General features: G+C 40.8%; 2 protein-coding genes across 3 annotated transcripts; both read right to left on the reverse strand.

The window, feature by feature from the left end:
- Nucleotides 1-32: 32 nt before the first annotated feature.
- zte38 (zebrafish testis-expressed 38) lies at nucleotides 33-11,860 on the reverse strand. The gene is made up of 12 exons (XM_084139339.1): nucleotides 11,465-11,860; nucleotides 11,072-11,216; nucleotides 10,856-10,919; nucleotides 10,692-10,728; nucleotides 10,580-10,600; nucleotides 10,435-10,461; nucleotides 10,268-10,335; nucleotides 10,032-10,180; nucleotides 1,128-1,372; nucleotides 908-956; nucleotides 726-766; nucleotides 33-566 (listed from the first exon to the last, which is right to left on the reverse strand). Exons 1-12 carry the CDS (start codon nucleotides 11,513-11,515, stop codon nucleotides 513-515), a joined length of 951 nt encoding a protein of 316 aa, XP_083995465.1. The 5' UTR covers nucleotides 11,516-11,860; the 3' UTR covers nucleotides 33-512.
- Nucleotides 11,861-12,110: 250 nt separating this feature from the next.
- Nucleotides 12,111-17,005, reverse strand: prdx1 (peroxiredoxin 1). Of its 2 annotated transcripts, none has more exons than XM_084187920.1 (6): nucleotides 16,900-17,005; nucleotides 15,412-15,528; nucleotides 15,029-15,182; nucleotides 14,668-14,790; nucleotides 14,262-14,392; nucleotides 12,111-12,659 (listed from the first exon to the last, which is right to left on the reverse strand). In XM_084187920.1, the coding sequence occupies exons 2-6, from the start codon at nucleotides 15,515-15,517 to the stop codon at nucleotides 12,574-12,576; spliced, it is 600 nt and encodes a 199-aa protein (XP_084044046.1). In that variant the 5' UTR covers nucleotides 15,518-15,528; nucleotides 16,900-17,005; the 3' UTR covers nucleotides 12,111-12,573. The 2 variants fall into 2 exon arrangements, with proteins under 2 accessions (XP_084044046.1, XP_084044045.1); XM_084187919.1 differs by having other exon boundaries at nucleotides 16,620-16,947.
- Between the last annotated feature and the right edge of the window lie 2,417 nt (nucleotides 17,006-19,422).

The following is a 19,422-nucleotide window of genomic DNA, read 5'->3' on the forward strand; positions in this document are numbered from 1 at the left end:
TCTTTATTAATATGCTTGACAAGTTTATAAATGGGCTTTGAAGTAAAGCTTTAATTCCATAAATACCATACTTATCACATACTGTATTTCAGGCATCACATTTGGAACCAGCATCAATATCATAGGTTTTTAATTCATTCCATATAAAAGAAAAGTTAAAGAACAAAGTATAAAGAAATGTACAGGTACAATAAAACAAATGGAATTGATTTTCCTATGAATGGGATAATATATTAGAAATGTCTATTAAGATATTGTAGCTATATATTATGTGTTGTATAAGCAATGAACTGCAACAAAATAATTTACTTATTTACTACTTGGGTATTAATAGTCTGTCTACAAAATGTTCAAACAGGCATAGAAATTAAACATTCATGTAAACATGCTTGGTGAGTAAAATCCTTGTAATCTAATGAGGAAGTTACATCCTCGTTCCACATTCATGTTTACTGTGTCTGACAGGAAGCTGATGAAGCAGGGTCTTCACTGCTGTCTTCATAAAAACATTTTTACTGCTCCTTTCTTCCTTTTTTCTTTGCCAGTTTATTGGCAGCACCTTTCCTCTGTGTTTGAAAGAATGTCGTTTTTACACCATTGTGCTGCTGTTCACCCATGCAGCTCTATCTTCTCTTCCTCCAAGTCCTATTGACTGTAACTTGCAAAAACACAACACGGAAACCATTGTTGACCACAACCAACCAACTGCCCACCAAATTACTTACCTTTGCCACAGGTTTCTTTGGTTTCTTGAACTGTGCAGACTCTTAAGAGAAGAAAAAGAAGCAATTATTGATATGTTACAATTAGTTATTTCGTTATTTTATCGGTATTTATACCATAAAACGCATCCAGGTTTCATACGAAGAAAGTAAAAGAGATTGATGTGATTATCATTCCCTATTACCATCTTCAGAGGGAAACTCATCTTCCTTGTATCTCTCATCGTCTGGATCCTGTGAATAATCAAACAAGACAGTAAATATCAGCAATCTACTGTGACTGAAAACTTGGCAGTTGGCACATTTCATTATTTGTATTGATCTAAGTGTGTGGAGACTCCTGTCTTCAGATCAAACGTGTTCAAGTTAGCCATGCTATTTGTGCTTTAGTTTAGAACAGCCCACCTGTGCACCGGTTTCCGCCAGCCCTTGCAGAGTGCTCCGCGTAGCCGTGGAGAACTGACCCTCCCTCAGGTAGTTCCCCTCTTGCAGCTTCTCCACACGGCCCTGCTCCGCCGCCACCCTCACCTTCAGGGTGTGGAAAGGGGTGTGCACCTCACCTACTCTGAAGTGCACCGCCATGCCCTCGAACCACAGGTTGTCGTTCACCCCCTCCTTGAAACCCGGAGGCTCATAGTCAGCAGGGGTGACTGGGGAGAGAGGAAGGAAAAATTATGGAATAATTCATGATTGATTGACTGACTAACTGAACATCATACTTTGTGAGCTTTGTAAGTCCTATTAGACTACTGCATAATGTAATACAACAAAGAGACATTGTATTTGACTAGGACTACAATGAGTGAAATGAGAAGAATTTGCTTTAGTCAATTACTGTGTGTATGAAGGGATACGAAAGACGTGACCCAATAATTTATATCTGGCTTGTTGAGGTTCCAATATTATGCATATATAGGGCTGTGGCGGTCATGACATTTTGTCAGCCGATGATTGTCATTCAAATAACTGCCAGTCTCACAGTAATTGACGTTAATTAACATAAACACGTTTAGCAGCTCCGGCTTCCACTCATAGCCTACAAGCCACTGATGCGCACCTTTGGAATATCTACATTAAAAAAAAGTCTAATAAACCCATATAATATAGCCTACAGCATCACAATAAATTATTTTAGGCAGGTCTAAAGAAACATATGAAGAAAATGTAACCTATTTCAGATGAACAGAAGAGCATATTCTGAGTCTTATGTTAGGCCCTGATCTGGCTATGCCATCTGGCTGTGGGCTACACTAATTAATTTAGCAGGCAAGATTTGCTTATAATTCCCGTGGCATTATATTATTTTATAGTATGAACAATACAATTGAACATAGCTGAATAAAATGGAAAGGATATTTTTCCCCAAATGATTTTCGAGGGTGTGCACATGCAGCTATTCTGTGTTGAGCAGTTAACAAAGAAACAGGTCCTCCTATATGCTTCATTTAGAGTTATTTATGCAACTTTAGTTGTGATACAAACCTTACACTATATGTTTTGATTTCTAATACATTCTAAGGCTGCATGAAAAAAGTCACATAAAAGGGAAGCGCGCTGCTCTGTTTCTTGCGCAGGCTGCACACACTTCATCAATCTCATTCACAATTTGACAAGCACTATTCTCAATTTAATCTGGTCTTTACGTATAGCCTACTAATGTACAGTACCAGTCAAAGGTTTGGACACACCTACTCATTCAAGGGTTTTTCTTTATTTTTTACTATTTTCTACATTGTAGAATAATAGTGAAGACATCAAAACTATGAAATAACATGTAGTAACCAAAAAAGTGTTAAACAAATCAAAATATATTTTAAAGTAGCCACCCTTTGCCTTGATGACAGCTTTGTACTCTCTTGGCATTTTCTCAACCAGCTTCATAAGGAATGCTTTTCCAACAGTCTTGAAGGAGTTCCCACATATGCTGAGCACTTGTTGGCTGCTTTTCCTTCACTCTGTGGTCCAACTCATCCCAAACCATCTCAATTGGGTTGAGGTCGGGTGATTGTGGAGGCCAGGTCATCTGATGCAGCACTCCATCACTCTCCTTCTTGGTCAAATAGCTCTTACACAGCCTGGAGGTGTGTTGGGTCATTGTCCTGTTGAAAAACAAATGATATTCATACTAAGCGCAAACCAGATGGGATGGCGTATCGCTGCAGAATGCTGTGGTAACCATGCTGGTTAAGTGTGCCTTGAAATCTAAATAAATCACCAACAGTGTCACCAGCAAAGCACCCCCACACCATCACATCTCCTCCATGCTTCACGGTGGGAACCACACATTCGGAGATCATCCATTCACCTACTCTGCATCTCACAAAGACACGGCGGTTGGAACCAAAAATCTCAAATTTGGACTCATCAGACCAAACAACAGATTTCCACCGGTCTAATGTCCATTGCTCGTGTTTCTTGGCCCAAGCAAGTCTCTTCTTCTTATTGGTATCCTTTAGTAGTGGTTTCTTTGCAGCAATTCGGCCATGAAGGCCTGATTCACGCAGTCTACTCTGAACAGTTGATGTTGAGATGTGTCTGTTACTTGAACTCTGTGAAGCATTTATATGGGCTACAATCTAAGGTGCAGTTAACTCTAATGAACATATCCTCTGCAGCAGAGGTAACTCTCGGTCTTCCTTTCCTGTGGCGGTCCTCATGAGAGCCAGTTTTATCATAGCGCTTGATGGTTTTTGTGACTGCACTAGAAGAAACTTTAAAAGTTCTTGACATTTTCCGGATTGACTGACCTTCATGTCTTAAAGTAATGATGGACTGTCATTTTTCTTTGCTTATTTGAGCTGTTCTTGTCATAATATGGACTTGGTCTTTTACCAAATAGGGCTATCTTCTGTATACCATCCCTACCTTGTCACAACACAACTGATTGGCTCAAACGCATTAAGAAGGAAAGAAATTCAACAAATTCACTTTTAACAAGGCACACCTGTTAATTTAAATGCATTCCAGGTGACTACCTCATGAAGCTGGTTGAGAGAATGCCAAGAGTATGCAAAGCTGTCATCAAGGCAAAGGGTGGCTACTTAGAATAATCTCAAATGTATTTTGATTTGTTTAACACTTTTTTGGTTACTACATGAATCCATATGTGTTATTTCATAGTTTTGATGTCTTCACTATTATTCTACAATGTAGAAAATAGTAAAAATAAAGAAAAACCCTTGAATGAGTAGGTGTGTCCAACCTTTTGACTGGTACTGTATGTGTGGAATTATTTTGGATCTAGAATGGCCCACAGAAAATATATATATATATCATCCATAGCCTGCACTCAAATAGCAAATGGAGGTTATGTGCAGTTACATTTTTAATATGCCAGGTAGGCTACACCATTTGTAAAGCGGATTAATGTGCTTAATTTGTCAGAATTGAGCAATAAATATAGCAGCACGAGAGAGCTGGGATCCACTTTTATTAAATAGTGGTCAGTCAAAACTCTGTTTTCACACACGATTGCGCAATGACTGGGCTTATAAGAACAAGTTTCACTAGGCTCTGTAGTCTATGGCAGGGTTCGTCAACTAGGTTTGGCCTTGGGCCAAATTTTCTCTGAGCTAATAGTAGGCGGGCCAGAACATAATTAGCATATAATATTAGCACCATTAATAGGCCTCACTACAAATTGCACAACATTTGTAACACATCTGATTAGTACATAATACATTCAGTGACAATAACATAATAACTTCGATCTGATTAAGCTCATAAAATCACCAATGTCTCTTCAATTATTATTTTTTGTCTATTTCTCTGTGCGTTGATTGGTGGGGATAAACAGTTCTACGTAGCCTACTGTAGTCTACACTACTTTTTTTAATGTCAACATTCGTTCAGAACAATTAGCTTGATGGCAAGAGAAGATGTTGCTCTCAAAAAGTATCAAAAGAAAGGTGGATAATGAAAATCTAAGTTTCAGGGAAGAATGGACAGAGAAATATGCGTTCATCTTACCATCTTTCTCCAATGTCAAGCCAGTGTGTCTTATTTGCAATGAAAATGTCGCTGTTTGCAAATAATTAAATCTTAGATGGCATTATGAATCTAAGCATGGTACTTTCAAAGTGGCCTTCCCGCCCCAGACAGAGGCCCGACGCAGAAACATTGAAGCATTAACTGCAAGCTACACACACGACAGCAGAATCCTCCTTCGTGGCCTGACCCAACAACAGAAGGTCACAAGTGCCTCCCTAAAAGCGTCCTGGGTTCTAACCAAACACAACATGCCCTTCACAGATGCGGAGGTATTTAAAATGTGCATGGTGACAGTTTTGGAGGAATTTGCTACCAAGAAGTCTACGGATTGCATAATTGCGTCTGTCAAACAGGTGCCCCTGTCTGCGTCAACAGCCAGCCGCTCGTCTATGCACTGGCAGATGATGTGCATAGGATTATTCTGGTGGGGCTCAGTCAGGCTGAGCATTTTTCCCTGGCTATTGATGAGAGTACTGACAACACCGATGTAGCACAATTGTGTGTATATGTCTGTTCTTTTCATGGAAATGACTTTAAAGATGATCTACCAGGGACATCATATTCACAAAGCTGGAAGAATTGTTTACGCAGCATGGCCTGTCATTCGAAAAAGTCAACTTTATGGTCACTGACGGGGCTCCTGCTATGGTGGGCAGACACAGGGGCCTGGTCAGCAGGTTGAAGGAAATCGCCCCACAAATGAATGGCTTGCATTGTCTCATCCATCAGTGTGCTGTGTGCCAGACTAAACGGTGAGCTAAAAGATGTGATGGATAAAGTAATGCGCATAATCAACTTTGTCAGGGGGACATCAAGCACCCAACACCGTCTTTTCCGCAAGCTTGTGACAGAATCAGAGGAGGCCACCCACGATGATCTCCTGCTTCACAACGACGTGCGCTGGCTGACTAAAGGAAAAGCTCTAGAGCGATTCTGTGAGCTGCATGACCAGGTTGTGTATTTTCTCAGAAAAAGCTAAATGAGGGCAGCATTTGACCACTTTCGTATTCTGGAGATTGAGGAATTCCTCTCTAATGTTGCTTTTTTGGCTGACATATTCTGTCACTTAAAGGGTTAAATCTGCAGTTACAAGGAAGAGGGACAACAGTTTTCAACCACATGGTGGAAAAACTTGAGGCCTTTACTAGTAAGCTTGAGTTGTTCGATTTGGACTTGTCATCTGGAAGGCTACTGCACTTCAGCACACTGAAGAAACGACAGGCAGAGGGACCAGGCCGCAGCATTGTCACAGAGGTGATGGAAGATTTTATCAATCACCTGAAGGACAACTTCTCCACCAGATTTGAAGACTACAGCATGCCCAAGGATATCATTGCGTTTGTGCGTGATCCTTTCACAGTCCGCCCAGGTGGAGAATTCTCCTCTCTTGCTAAGAAAACGATATCCTCGCTGGATGAGTCCGCAATTCAAACTGAGCTGATTGAATTCCAGACGTCGAGCCAAATCAGGGATGTGCTCAGGAGTTCCGAGTCCTTGTGTGCGTTTTGGGTGGCATGTTCAGAGGAATACAACACAATAAAGAAACGTACATTTTATGTGCTAACAATGTTTGGATCAACTTACACCTGCGAGTTCTCCTTTTCCTCTCTGAATGCAATCAAGACTCACGACAGGAACCGGCTTTCACATAAGTCAATCGAGGTCTGCCTGCACATCAAAATCACATCCTTCTCACCCGACATCCATAAGATTGTGTCCGAGGGGAAATGCAACTTTTCCCATTAAGTAAGTAACTTAGTATTTAATAAATAGTCATATAGGCTACTAACATTATTGTGATTATTATTATTATTATTAGTGCTTTTCCAGGGCTATTTTAGGTCTCATGCTGACAGTATTTTCTGTTTGTTTTGTCATTACAGGAGCACGTTATCCCGATACTCCCATTACAGACATTCAGACACAGACATAGCCTTTTTTTCTTTAAATTATTGTTTTATGTAGGATGCTACGTTTTTGGCCAGTTGCAATTCTAAGTAGGCCTAATAAATAAAAAAATCCCACTTCTATTTGGCCATTTTTGGGGGGGGGGTGAATGATGATGCTATTAAGCCTCATAGCCTACCTCAGCCAGTTAAGTTATTTTATATGGGCCTTGGCTCGGAAGAAATAGACTCCAATTAAGCCCTCTTGTTGTTTGTAAAGTCAAATTAAAATGAAGATTATTGTTGAAATGAATTACTCGACTGGTGTAGTTTTTCTCCATCTGTTGCTGGGCGCCACTTGCATAACAAGTTAGCTATATTTTCAGCACCATGCGCCTCCTACTGATTGCGTGGCAGTTGCAGCTTTACGTTTCAGCACCATAAAAGGTCCGCTGCCTGCTTTATTAGTTGACTGTCTCCTGCATTCTCACTCCTCATTAATTAAAATGTAACTTTTGCATTATTTAGGTAGGGTCACTTCCTTCTTTGGACATTGCATTTGGGCCTTTTTGCATCTCAGGTCCAAGATTTTTATTTTTCATAATTCATTTGGGGGACCAAATAATATTGCTGGTGGGACAGATTTGGCCCCCGGGCCGCCAGTTGGGGAACCCTGGTCTATGGGCTGGCTCTCCAACCATGTTCCAGGGGTCTTGGGCCTATAGGCTACGTTTGGAGTTATTTGGCCACTTCAGTTGTGATACAAACCTTTGCCAAACATATAGGCCTATAGGCTAGGCTACATGATGCATGCGACTATGATTTGAAAAAGCCCCCATAAAAATGCATGCACTGTGATAATATTCTCACCATTCAGACTATTGTCAATTGAATCTTGTCTTTACACATACAGTGGGGGAAAAAAGTATTTAGTCAGCCACCAAGTCGCGGCTCTGTCGCAGCCGGCCGCGACCGGGATACTCATGGGCGGCGCACAATTGGCCCAGCGTCGTCCAGGGTAGGGGAGGGAATGGCCGGCAGGGATGTAGCTCAGTTGATAGAGCATGGCGTTTGCAACGCCAGGGTTGTGGGTTTGATTACCACGGGGGGCCAGTATAAAAAAAAGATGTATTCACTAACTGTAAGTCGCTCTGGATAAGAGCGTCTGCTAAATGACTAAAATGTAAATGTAAATGTAAAAAGATGAGAGAGGCCTGTAATTTTCATCATAGGTACACGTCAACTATGACAGACAAAATGAGGGAAAAAAATCCAGAAAATCACATTGTAGGATTTTTAATGAATTTATTTGCAAATTATGGTGGAAAATAAGCATTTGGTCAATAACAAAAGTTTATCAATACTTTGTTATATACCCTTTGTTGGCAATGACACAGGTCAAACGTTTTCTGTAAGTCTTCACAAGGTTTTCACACACTATTGCTGGTATTTTGGCCCATTCCTCCATGCAGATCTCCTCTAGAGCAGTGATGTTTTGGGGCTGTCGCTGGGCGACACGGACTTTCAACTCCCTCCAAAGATTTTCTATGGGGTTGAGATCTGGAGACTGGCTAGGCCACTCCAGGACCTTGAGATGCTTCTTACGAAGCCACTCCTTCGTTGCCCGGGCGGTGTGTTTGGGATCATTGTCATGCTGAAAGACCCAGCCACGTTTCATCTTCAATGCCCTTGCTGATGGAAGGAGGTTTCACTCAAAATCTCACGATACATGGCCCCATTCATTCTTTCCTTTACACGGATCAGTCGTCCTGGTCCCTTTGCAGAAAAACAGCCCCAAAGCATGATGTTTCCACCCCCATGCTTCACAGTAGGTATGGTGTTCTTTGGATGCAACTTTCTTTGTCCTCCAAACACGACAAGTTGAGTTTTTACCAAAAAGTTATATTTTGGTTTCATCTGACCATATGACATTCTCCCAATCCTCTTCTGGATCATCCAAATGCACTCTAGCAAACTTCAGACGGGCCTGGACATGTACTGGCTTAAGCAGGGGGACACGTCTGGCACTGCAGGAGTCCAGGAGTCCCTGGCGGCGTAGTGTGTTACTGATGGTAGGCTTTGTTACTTTGGTCCCAGCTCTCTGCAGGTCATTCACTAGGTCCCCCCGTGTGGTTCTGGGATTTTTGCTCACCGTTCTTGTGATCATTTTGACCCCACGGGGTGAGATCTTGCTTGGAGCCCCAGATCGAGGGAGATTATCAGTGGTCTTGTATGTCTTCCATTTCCTAATAATTGCTCCCACAGTTGATTTCTTCAAACCAAGCTGCTTACCTATTGCAGATTCAGTCTTCCCAGCCTGGTGCATATCTACAATTTTGTTTCTGGTGTCCTTTGACAGCTCTTTGGTCTTGGCCATAGTGGAGTTTGGAGTGTGACTGTTTGAGGTTGTGGACAGGTGTCTTTTATACTGATAACAAGTTCAAACAGGTGCCATTAATACAGGTAACGAGTGGAGGACAGAGGAGCCTCTTAAAGAAGAAGTTACAGGTCTGTGAGAGCCAGAAATCTTGCTTGTTTGTAGGTGACCAAATACTTATTTTCTACCATAATTTGCAAATAAATTCATTAAAAATCCTACAATGTGATTTTCTGGAGAAAAAAAATCTCAATTTGTCTGTCATAGTTGACGTGTACCTATGATGAAAATTACAGGCCTCTCTTCATCTTTTTAAGTGGGAGAACTTGCACAATTGGTGGCTGACTAAATACTTTTTTTCCCCACTGTACTAAATAATATGTGTAAAATTTGTTTTGATTTAGAATGGGCCATTATCATGCACCTGTCAGAACAGGGACAAGGTAAAAAAAAAAGACATTAATTTTCATGCCAGCCAGGTAGGCTACTTCGGTTGTAAATTGAAGCAATGTGCTTAATATTAGGAAAGTTGAGAAATAAATATTGTAGGCCTAGCCTATAGAAAGCTTGTGGGATCTTCCTATTTTTAATAGAGGCCATCAAAACTCGGTTTTCTCACGCAATTGCATAGCCTATAGAAATGTTGCGCAACAGGAAAATGTATTTCATTCCATGCATCAACCAGCTATGAGGGGCTGGCACTCACTGCGCAACAGGTGATCCTATTCCGCTCAAACTCTGAATGCCAGGGCTCTCATGAAGTGTTTTGATTTAATTTTCGATTGCATTTGCATTCATGTCAGAGTGATTAGTGGGACAATAGAACGCTGAGTACCGGCTATTAGCGACTGGCCGTTAGCGAGTTTGGTAGGCTACTAACGACCATCAGAAGCATCAGAGCGCAGTTTTGGAGAAGCCTAGTTACCGTGACTCCAGTCACATGGAATTTGACTGCAATCATGACTCCTGACTGCTGGTGTGGCGGTAATACGGTCACTGTAACACATATACAGTAGTAACCCCTACTGTCAAGAAAAACAAAGGGATTTGCCTTACTGTCGTCGAAGTAGTAGAGCTTCATGGTGAGGCAGACATCATTGGGGAGCACGTCCAGGTTCTGCATGAGGAGAAACAGCTTCCTGATCAAGAGGACAGAGGCCTTCTTGGTATCCTCCATCGTGACCTGCATCTCCACATTCTGGTTTCTGGGGATTCAAAAGGAGATCAGCTATTTATCTTAGGCTGAATCAATGCTTAAATGAGAAGACAGAGGTTTGAAGCAGCAAATTCACCTCAGAATGTCCATCTGTGGTCCTTTGTCTGTGTATGTGAACTTGAACTGGTATGACTCAATGATGCACTAATGGAGGGAGGAGCAACCATTAACATTTTAGAGGCAATGGAACTTCAGGGAACTTAGGTTTGTGTGTGTGAAGGGTTTTAAGGAGTGAGAACTTACGTTGGGGTTATCTGGATTGGTGCAGACCTGCATATCAAATTATAAAGTTTCCATTTAATTGAAATAGTGAGACCATTTTTAAATACAACAGTTGAGGACAAAATATGTATTTGGAAAATACACATTGTTGCTTAGATTCACCTACCCCAATGAACACAACCTGAAGCTGTAAAAAGAAAATAGCCACAAGTTGTCTGTTAAAACAAAACAAAGTGATGAAACACACATTCAAAAGAACCATAAGGCCCTGTACTTACATATCCTCTCTCTAATGCGTCGAAACAGCCCATCAGCCTTCAAAATAATAATTTAATGTCAGAATATGAACCACCATCATATGAAATTTGAGTGTTGTCTGATGTGGGCAGCTGCTGTTTGTATGAACTTGAATTATGTCTGTCTCGCAAAATAGTGTACTTACCACTTTACAATTTTGCAGACACCAGGCGTTGTGCAGTCTTCTCGTAAAACTTTTATGCATAAATCTGGTGGATACACAAAAACAGTTGCTGAAAAATACACTATGATAAAGACAGTATTATTTTGGTTGTGTGGTACCACACTTATGTGTGTGCTTGTTTACAACATTTTTAAACAACATGTCTTTCGAAAATAACCTTAACTGCCCTCACATCACCTTCTAGATATCGAGATCTGTAGGCTTCTTCAGGGAATATTCCTCTGAGATATGTGATGGAAGAAACGGCGAGGGCCATCATTCGCTTCACGAAGACCAGGGACTTTTCTTCAGTTTTCAGTTCGTTTTGAAATAAGCTGGTCCACTACAGAGGGGGAAAATCATTTCAAAAAATCGATTTCCAAATCTGGTGGGATCTTCAATGACAGTGCAGTTCTCATGCAAGACCACTTGAGGACGCCAGATGACTGACTGATGACAAAACTAACGTAAACTAGCTAGCTAATGTCATTGCAGAGATTTAACGTTTTCTCCGTTTCACTAAGTGAAAAATATATTCATTTTATATAGATTTACACAAGCTCATATTAATCGAGTGTTTCGTTGTCATACCTCTGCTGTTTCCTGTTTTTTTGGCCTGCTACACATCTTTCCAGCTGCCATCGTGAAAGTCGTTGGTTTTCGTTAGATAACTAACTAGCGGCCAAAATGTACAGTACTGTCAATTATTTCAAAATTATGTATTTATTGTGAAATTAAGTCTGCGGTTTATAGGTAGCTAATGTTAATCTGATATCCTTTTGTCATAGACAAACCCATTAAGTAGCTAGCGTACCTAACTCCTTGTTCTTCAACCTGAGGTGAAATGTACCGCGAGACGGTGGTGTGATTACCTACACGCAGCACCGCACGCGCGCACCTGTTGTGATGTGCAGTTCGCGAACGATTCGTTCTTTTTCAACGACTCTTTTTACTGACTCGAGAGTCATGATTCGTTTGATTTGCTACAGCATGATTAAACCGGAAGTAACCCACATTTAGACGGTCCATGAATCTACCTATGCGAACATGAGTAGATTACCTTGAAAACAACGGTCGGACATCTTGGATGCGGTCTCAAATTCTTATTACAACTGTTAAGCACATTTTTCAATTAACCCATATTTCAGTTGAATCATAATAGGTAATATAGAACGTAATTTAAAAACGTGTTTAGTGTATTATTATTATCAAGCATGGCAAGAAATAAACGTTATTTGCTTTGTAAAAGTTTTTATTTAGAAGATGAAATTACATTGAGTAGTAAATAAAGAAACAAAAACATCTGAGTTCTCGCCTCAAGTTTTTTCCTGTAAAGCTTCTGTTCCTCATTTCACAGACTATCTCTGTGGCCTAAAGGCAAAAACAAATGTCCACCTCAGATGTTACAAAAATGATACAGCAGAATAAAATAGACCAACATCAATGACACTAAAATAAGAGCGTGTGCTAAATGACTAAAATGTAAATGTAAAACACCTCCAAGCTCTACTTTAATATAATCTTCATACTTTGGTCATAATAATTTCCACTCTACCCAAACACATGACAGATAAGGGGATGCTGAAGATGTTGTTCTACAGTTCCCAGGCACAGAGGTAGGCTACTGCTCTTCACCATTGTTCTCTTGAAATGTACTGTAATTCTAGCTGTCCTACAGCAGGCTTCAGACATGCGTCGTCTTACTGCTGCTTGGAGAAGAAGTCTTTGCTCTTCTGCACGTCGGGCTTGATTGTGTCACTTCCTGGTTTCCAGCCGGCAGGACAGACTGAGAGGAAACACCAGAGAAGAAGTGTGAGTCTCAGTACAGTGCAGTATGATAAGCAAAACACACTTTGAACCTGAGCTTATAACGATATCTACTATCAGCCTATCATTCCCAGTCCATACAAACCTGGGATGTTACCTAAAAAGGGTGTATGTGATTGCTGATGGTACATATTAAAATATGCAACCTGGACTCAGGTAACATAGTAACGAATTACAATTCGTATGATATGTTACAAATTCCAATTTGTTGTGGCTAACGTTAGCTAGGTGGCTAGGTTGCTAACGTTAACGTTAGTTAGGTGGCTAATGTTAGCTAGGCCAGGGGTTAGGGTTCAGGTTAAGAGTTAGGTTAAAGGGTTATGGTTAGGGGAAGGGTTAGCTAACATGCTAAGTTGTTGCAAAGTAGCTAAAAAGTAATAAGTCGTTGCAAAGTTGCTAATTAGCTAAAATGCTCAAGATGTCCGTGACGAGATTCGAACACGCAACCTTTGGGTCACCAGTATCGTGATATTTTTTTATTGGCAAAAATGAAAACACAAAGCAGACCAAACTCTGGTCCTTTAAAAACCTGCTGTGTGTAAAATATTGTGTGCTATTGCTTGGAAAATAAATAAATGTGACTGGATGACAACATAATGTTGGTTTCCTACATTAGGGCTGTTTTCCTAAATACATTTTGGTGATGCAGAAACGAGAGACCACATGTGTGGCTGTTTTCTGAAAATCTGGGAATATTTAGCCAAGGAAACATTTCTGGTTGGTGAGTGAAGTAGCACCAAATATGTTGAATGCGCAACTAATGAGCATGGAGAGCTTCACAAGTTAGATGAAATTACATTATATCTTTCAATCTAATACGGTTATTTACTTACTTCATCAGACGCACACTTCTTGTAAGTAGCAAGGCTAACTGTCCTCTACAGGTTTAGCTGAAATTTAGCCTGAAAGGATTTAAGAAATATGATTGGTTGACAATAGGCCTATGACATTGGCCTACCTCTTGTGTTGCGCTGCGCAGAATATCAGATCTCAACAACGATTGGAGAAGTGTTTAACATCACTAGTAGGCTACCACATCCTCATGATATACTGTATATATTTTCATAAGCACAACGTGACTGCAAGAGACAGGTTGGAATGTTTGACTGAAATACGGGACAAATCAACCTTCTTTTCTAAATGAGTGGTGTTTGAATTTGTTGATAAAATGCGGGACATGATTGTTTGGTTGCGGTTCGCGGGACAAAGGGCCAAAATGTGGAACTGTCCCGCACAATCCAGGACATGTGGTCACCCTAGCCACGATACTAACGAGTATTGCGATACTGGTATCGTCTCGGCCCTAGTTATACGCCCACCCATCCACCCCGACCAACCACCCTCCTTTCGTTTTTGCCTTAAGTAACCTTCTGTCTTATGTAACCATACCAAACATAACATATCATACTAATTTGAGTATCCCAGATTTTAGTTTACTGTGTTACATCTAGTCTATGAGACCAGAATGAAATATGGCACTGCAACAGCTTGGGCTAATTCCATGCTGGATAAGGTGGCATGGTTTTTGGAAAACAAAAAGTCAGCAGGGGTAGTCATGTACCTTCTCCGTGTTTGTCAGTGAACTGAAAGGCTTGCACCAGACGCAGGGTCTCGTCAATGGAGCGTCCCACTGGCAGGTCATTGATGGTGATCTGCCTCAAGACGCCCTTGTCGTCAATGATGAAGAGGCCCCTGAAAAAGCAAACAGGGAATAAATTGAATTTATTTTTTGTAAACCTACAGGATCAGACATATGCAACAGAGGTGGTTCGGTGAACAATGCTTGCGTGATATGTAACCTTGCCTGAAACCTGATGACTTGTGTTAGCTCCCCAAACCAATGCCTAGGCTTTAGCTTAGCAGGCTATTAACACAGTCTTGTGTTGTGCACGTTACCCGGGTTTGGACCCAGTCGGTCATAGAGACACTGAACTTTGACCCTTGAACTTTTTCTGTTGTGAACCCACCTGTAGGCGATGCCCTCGTCCTCCTTCAGCACCCCGTAGTCCGTGGAGATGGAACGCAGTGTGTCGGCTACCAGAGGGATCTTCATGGCACCCAGACCGCCCTGCTTACGAGGTGTGTTGGTCCTTTAAGAACACACACACACAGAGAGAGAGAGTAAGAGACTGTCTTTTTGTTTTGTCTGAGACCAAGCATCCCTGCCAGTCGTGGTATGCAGACGGGACAGGGATAGTAGGAAAGGGGTTTCTGTGCGCAGGGAGAACAACAGCACTGCACTAGCTGCACTGTAACTTATTCTGCGTCACCTAGGGCGTCATTTTCGAAGGGCACATTTTTTTTGCAAAGTAAAAAAGTTTCAAGTACCAGGCAAGATGGCAGAAGTGGGAATCAACAGAGGCACCAATGACCTCACAGCCGATCTTCCTGAACTCCTCGGCAGCGTCACTGAAGGCGATGATCTCAGTGGGGCACACAAAGGTGAAGTCCAGCGGGTAGAAGAAGAACACCACATACTTCCCTGCAGGCAGGCAGCACAGGACACAAACACAAGATAGACACACTATTAGACACTTATCGAATTCAAATGGAGCCCGGAAGCAATGAATACATTCAGTGTAACTAATAGGTCATTACTGTAATAATAAACTGTAAAATCATGAAACCAGCCACAAATCCTAGCACACAGAGCAAAAACAAAGACAGTTCAGGTTCAGAATATTATGAAGCGTTGTAGTACGCCTACCAACCTCTGTAATCAGACATGCTGATGTCTTTGAACTGGCCGTCTGGCATCACTGCTTTGGCCGTGAAGTCAGGGGCCAGATGCCCGATGCGTGCTTTACCTGCAGCCATCTTCACTTTGCCTGAAAAAAAAAAGGCCTTTACCTGTTTCCTACTGTTTATTTTAAATGTATGTAGCTCTGTCCTTCAGCTGTTCTTGTCTATTATTGTTCTTTATTATGTCATGTTTAATGTAGACCCCAGGAAGATTAGCTGCAGCTTTTGCAATAGCTAATGGGGATCCTAATAAAACAACAAAATAACAAATATGTATGCTGTCAATCTACAGTATAGCAGCATTAACTACTAAATGGTAGTACACAAAAACACTAAAATAACTGGAAATGAGGGATGAACTGGAAAGCTCTCTCCATCCTCTTTCTCTCTACAGATGTAGGATTTTCATTTGAACACCCTGTTGCAGGAGAACTTTCTGCAATGCAGGACATTTTAAACATGTAGTGTATTTGCGAAAAATGTATCAACACCTATAAAAATGTCCATTAATTATAATCCACATAATAATTATGCAAGATTATTTTTTGCTGCAAGATTTTTTCCCTGCTGTAGCAAACTGGCTCATATTAAGATCGTACATCTGTAGACATTTTCAGCATTGAAGCTATAAATATAATGTGTACAGAACTGAAAGAAATACAAGGAGGACATAGATTCAATCGAAAATTTCACTTCTTTCATTCCCAACACCTAATCAACAGGTGTTTCCTCATTGAGCTTTTATGGCTTTATTTTACGCATCAATCAAAGAGTTCAACAGGTTGTTCTTGCCTGACAAAACCTCTCACTTTATCACGCACGCAGTCATATTTCGTCAACCAGCATGTATGCATACTTGCAGACATTGTTCTCGAACAGGGCATTCGATCACTTGAGTTCACTGTTCAAGGTGAACTGACGCTCGGGCGCACTTTGGAATGCACTCAGCCAATAAACGCACCGCGATGTAGCCGCGCAGGCCTATGTGACAGTCCTTTTTTTTTTTAAATCGGAATTTGATTGTAGTATACATTAATTAAATCCTATATGAAAATGTGTCGTTTGCTTTAACTAATTTCATAAAAAATATTTATTCCTGAACTAACTAAAAGTGAAAGCAAAACACGATTGTTTCACAATGATCTTCGTTTTTTTTCTCGACAGTGATTTTCCTCACCCGATTTTGTAGTCCAATATTCCATTGTACAAATGGTGTAGGCCACCTTGACATCCTCCCCCAAAAAACGATTGTAAAAGCTAAATTGCATTTATTCTGTCGTCAATGGAAATGTACAATCAATTGAATGATCATAAAATTGCACACAAAGAAAACGAGAAGGTAATAAAAGTGTAACTAAACAGTCATCGTATAACTAAGTTTTCACTTTCTTTTTTTCGTAATAACCGAAAAAATAATTTTGCCTACTTTTCAAGTTAGATTCAAAGTGTACACAAACCTCTGCTTCGGTCCCACCGCGGCAGCTTGAGAGGAGGATTGCAAAGAATGAGAAGAATCGCTTGGAAATATATACAGCAGCTCAAATCTCGCGGTGTTATAACACCGACAATAGCCACAGCCCAGTCATTCAGTCGATATGAGTATTTGACTGCCTCACATGGCACCATGACTTTGCACATTTCCTTCCTCATTCCAGTAACCTGCGGTTAAAAACTCGTATGAGTAAGGATGAGTAAGGACTAAAACACAGTAGTAAATAAGTAATGTCCCCCACCCTTGTCTTCTCTTATCATCTTTTCTCATTCTCTTTTCTATAATATGCTATCTAGAACCTAAAAGGGTTATTTGGCTGTCCCCATATGAGGATCTTTTGAAGAACCCTTTTTGGTTCCAGGTAGAACACTTTTGGTTCTAGGTAGAACCCTTTTGAGTTCCATGTTAAACCCTTTACACAGAGGGTTCTACATGGATGCCAAAAGAGTTCTACCTAGAACCAAAAAAGGTTCTACCTGGAACAAAAAAGGGTTATCCTATGGGGACAGCCGAATAACCCTTTTGGAACCCTTTTTTCTAAGAGCGGAGTAAAAGTAAAAGTAGTCAAAAATATAAATACTCAACTAAATTACAAATACCCAGTATTTTTATTTAGTTAGGGATGGTTGGAAATGTACAGAATGGGGACCTGGAGGAAAATGGGGGAGGGTCATGCTTTTTAAATTTCAATTTGCAATTGATGACATTTCAATATTTCTCTTAGGCTATATATGGATGTGATTGTAGTATACAAATAAATAAAATAAATAAAAATGATGTGTGCCTGATGCCACCCATCATCTCTGATTCTCCGCTGGCGAGCAATATAAAGTGCACCTATTGGCTGTTTAGTGTGGACTCAATCAAATTATCCATAGCTAGCCAGAATCCAACTACACGTTCATTACATTCTCTCTATAGTCAGAACACGGCTATACCACGATTAGGACAGCGTGGAGCCGGTGCGAGATATGGCTCAGAAAACGTACCTCAATCCAGGGATGGGAGATGGCTGTGTACTCCTAATCATTCCATTATCCCAACTGACAAATTGAGAAGATTGAAATACTGCTCGTTTTTAATGACTGCTAGTTTTTCATCAGCATGCTAGACTAGCTAATGCTATAGCTACCCTCGCGGTAGCTACTCACCACAATGGTAGGTATCACATTTTCATGGAATCCACTGGGCTGCTGTAGTTTGAAAGGGAGAATGCGAAGATGAGAAGTAGGACCGGAGGTCAACTTTGATAGCTTACTACTACTTTTAATAAAAACAATATGTTTCTTGCCCATGATGAAGCTATTTATCAGAGTTATTGACCTCACAATAAGCCAGATTCGAGTAACTTGCATTGTGGTGCTGAAACTTCAAGCGGCAGCCGCGGCACAATCAATTGGAAATATATACTGTAGCTCATAGTGCTGAAAGTAGGCAACTGTCTTCATTTTAATTAAACTTTATACTAACAAGAGAGTTTTGTGTTGGAGCCCTACCTGTTTGACCCTTCTGCCTGCCCTAACCCTGAGCGTGCCTGCCGTCCAGCACCAAACCATGGCGCGTTTCTATGATCTGTGGTTAAAAAGATAAGAAGAAAGGTCCTAAAAAATGCGTCTCTATGACATCACAGGATAGGATTAAAAGTAAGAAAAACAGTGATTTTCAAAACCTACAATGTGTTTCTAGTCAGAGGGAGAGTATTTTCTCAGTGTTTGAAAATCACTGTTATTAAAATATTTAAACTTTTGATGATGGGTAGAACTTTTTTATGTTATTTATTTTTCTACATAATATTGAAATGCGCTGTTTTCACATATGTAGACCCTGGTTTGGTGCTACACCTTCACATCCGGCTTCTTCACCTGCAGGATTGTCTGAGGGGGGTGGGGTGGAGTGCTGAGAAGTATTTCTGTCTGTAATAAAGCCCTTTTGTGGGGAAAAACTAATTCTGATTGGCTGGGCCTGACTCCTCAGTGGGTGGGCCTGGCTGCCAAGTTGGTGGGCCTATGCCCTCCCAGGCCCACCCATGGCTGCACCCCTGCCCAGTCATGTGAAATCCATAGATTAGGGCCTAATTTATTTATTTCAATTGACTGATTTCCTTAACTGTAACTCCGTAAAATCTTTGATATTGTTGCATGTTGCGTTTATATTGTAATTCAGTATAAGAAGAATAGCAAGCAGTTAAAGCTTACATTTTTCTGCGTCGGTGGGCCTACTCTGTCTGGGGTGGAAAGGTAGCCCTAACTTTTGAAAGTACCATGCTTAGCTTCATAATGACCTCTCAGATTTAATTATTTACAAACAGGGACAGTTTCATTGCAAACAAGACACACTGATTTGGCATTGCAGAAATATGATAAGATGAACGTACAGGCCTATCTCTCAGACTCTGTCCATTCTTAGCCTGTAATGGTGTGTGGTATTAAAAAAGATTCTGCTAAGGTCTTCAGTCATGTAAAATGACATAGAATTGCACTGAATGTTT

This window comes from Coregonus lavaretus (genome assembly GCF_964263955.1).
Source record: "Coregonus lavaretus genome assembly, chromosome: 23".
Classification (NCBI taxonomy): domain Eukaryota; kingdom Metazoa; phylum Chordata; class Actinopteri; order Salmoniformes; family Salmonidae; genus Coregonus; species Coregonus lavaretus.

What these genes read in the sequence shown, in the direction of transcription:
- zte38 (XM_084139339.1), bottom strand. Translation starts at nt 11,515, where the DNA reads ATGGCAGCTGGAAAGATGTGTAGCAGGCCAAAAAAACAGGAAACAGCA. An exon ending in GTCTGCAAAATTGTAAAGTG is followed by an intron (nt 10,729 to 10,855) that starts GTAAGTACACTA and finishes ATTATTTTGAAG; the next exon opens with GCTGATGGGCTGTTTCGACG. An exon ending in CCAATCCAGATAACCCCAAC is followed by an intron (nt 10,336 to 10,434) that starts GTAAGTTCTCAC and finishes TCCCTCCATTAG; the next exon opens with TGCATCATTGAGTCATACCA.
- prdx1 (XM_084187919.1), bottom strand. Translation starts at nt 16,710, where the DNA reads ATGCAATTTAGCTTTTACAATCGTTTTTTGGGGGAGGATGTCAAGGTG. An exon ending in ATATTGGACTACAAAATCGG is followed by an intron (nt 15,529 to 16,619) that starts GTGAGGAAAATC and finishes TTTTTTTTTCAG; the next exon opens with GCAAAGTGAAGATGGCTGCA. An exon ending in CACTGACAAACACGGAGAAG is followed by an intron (nt 12,660 to 14,261) that starts GTACATGACTAC and finishes GTTTCCTCTCAG; the next exon opens with TCTGTCCTGCCGGCTGGAAA.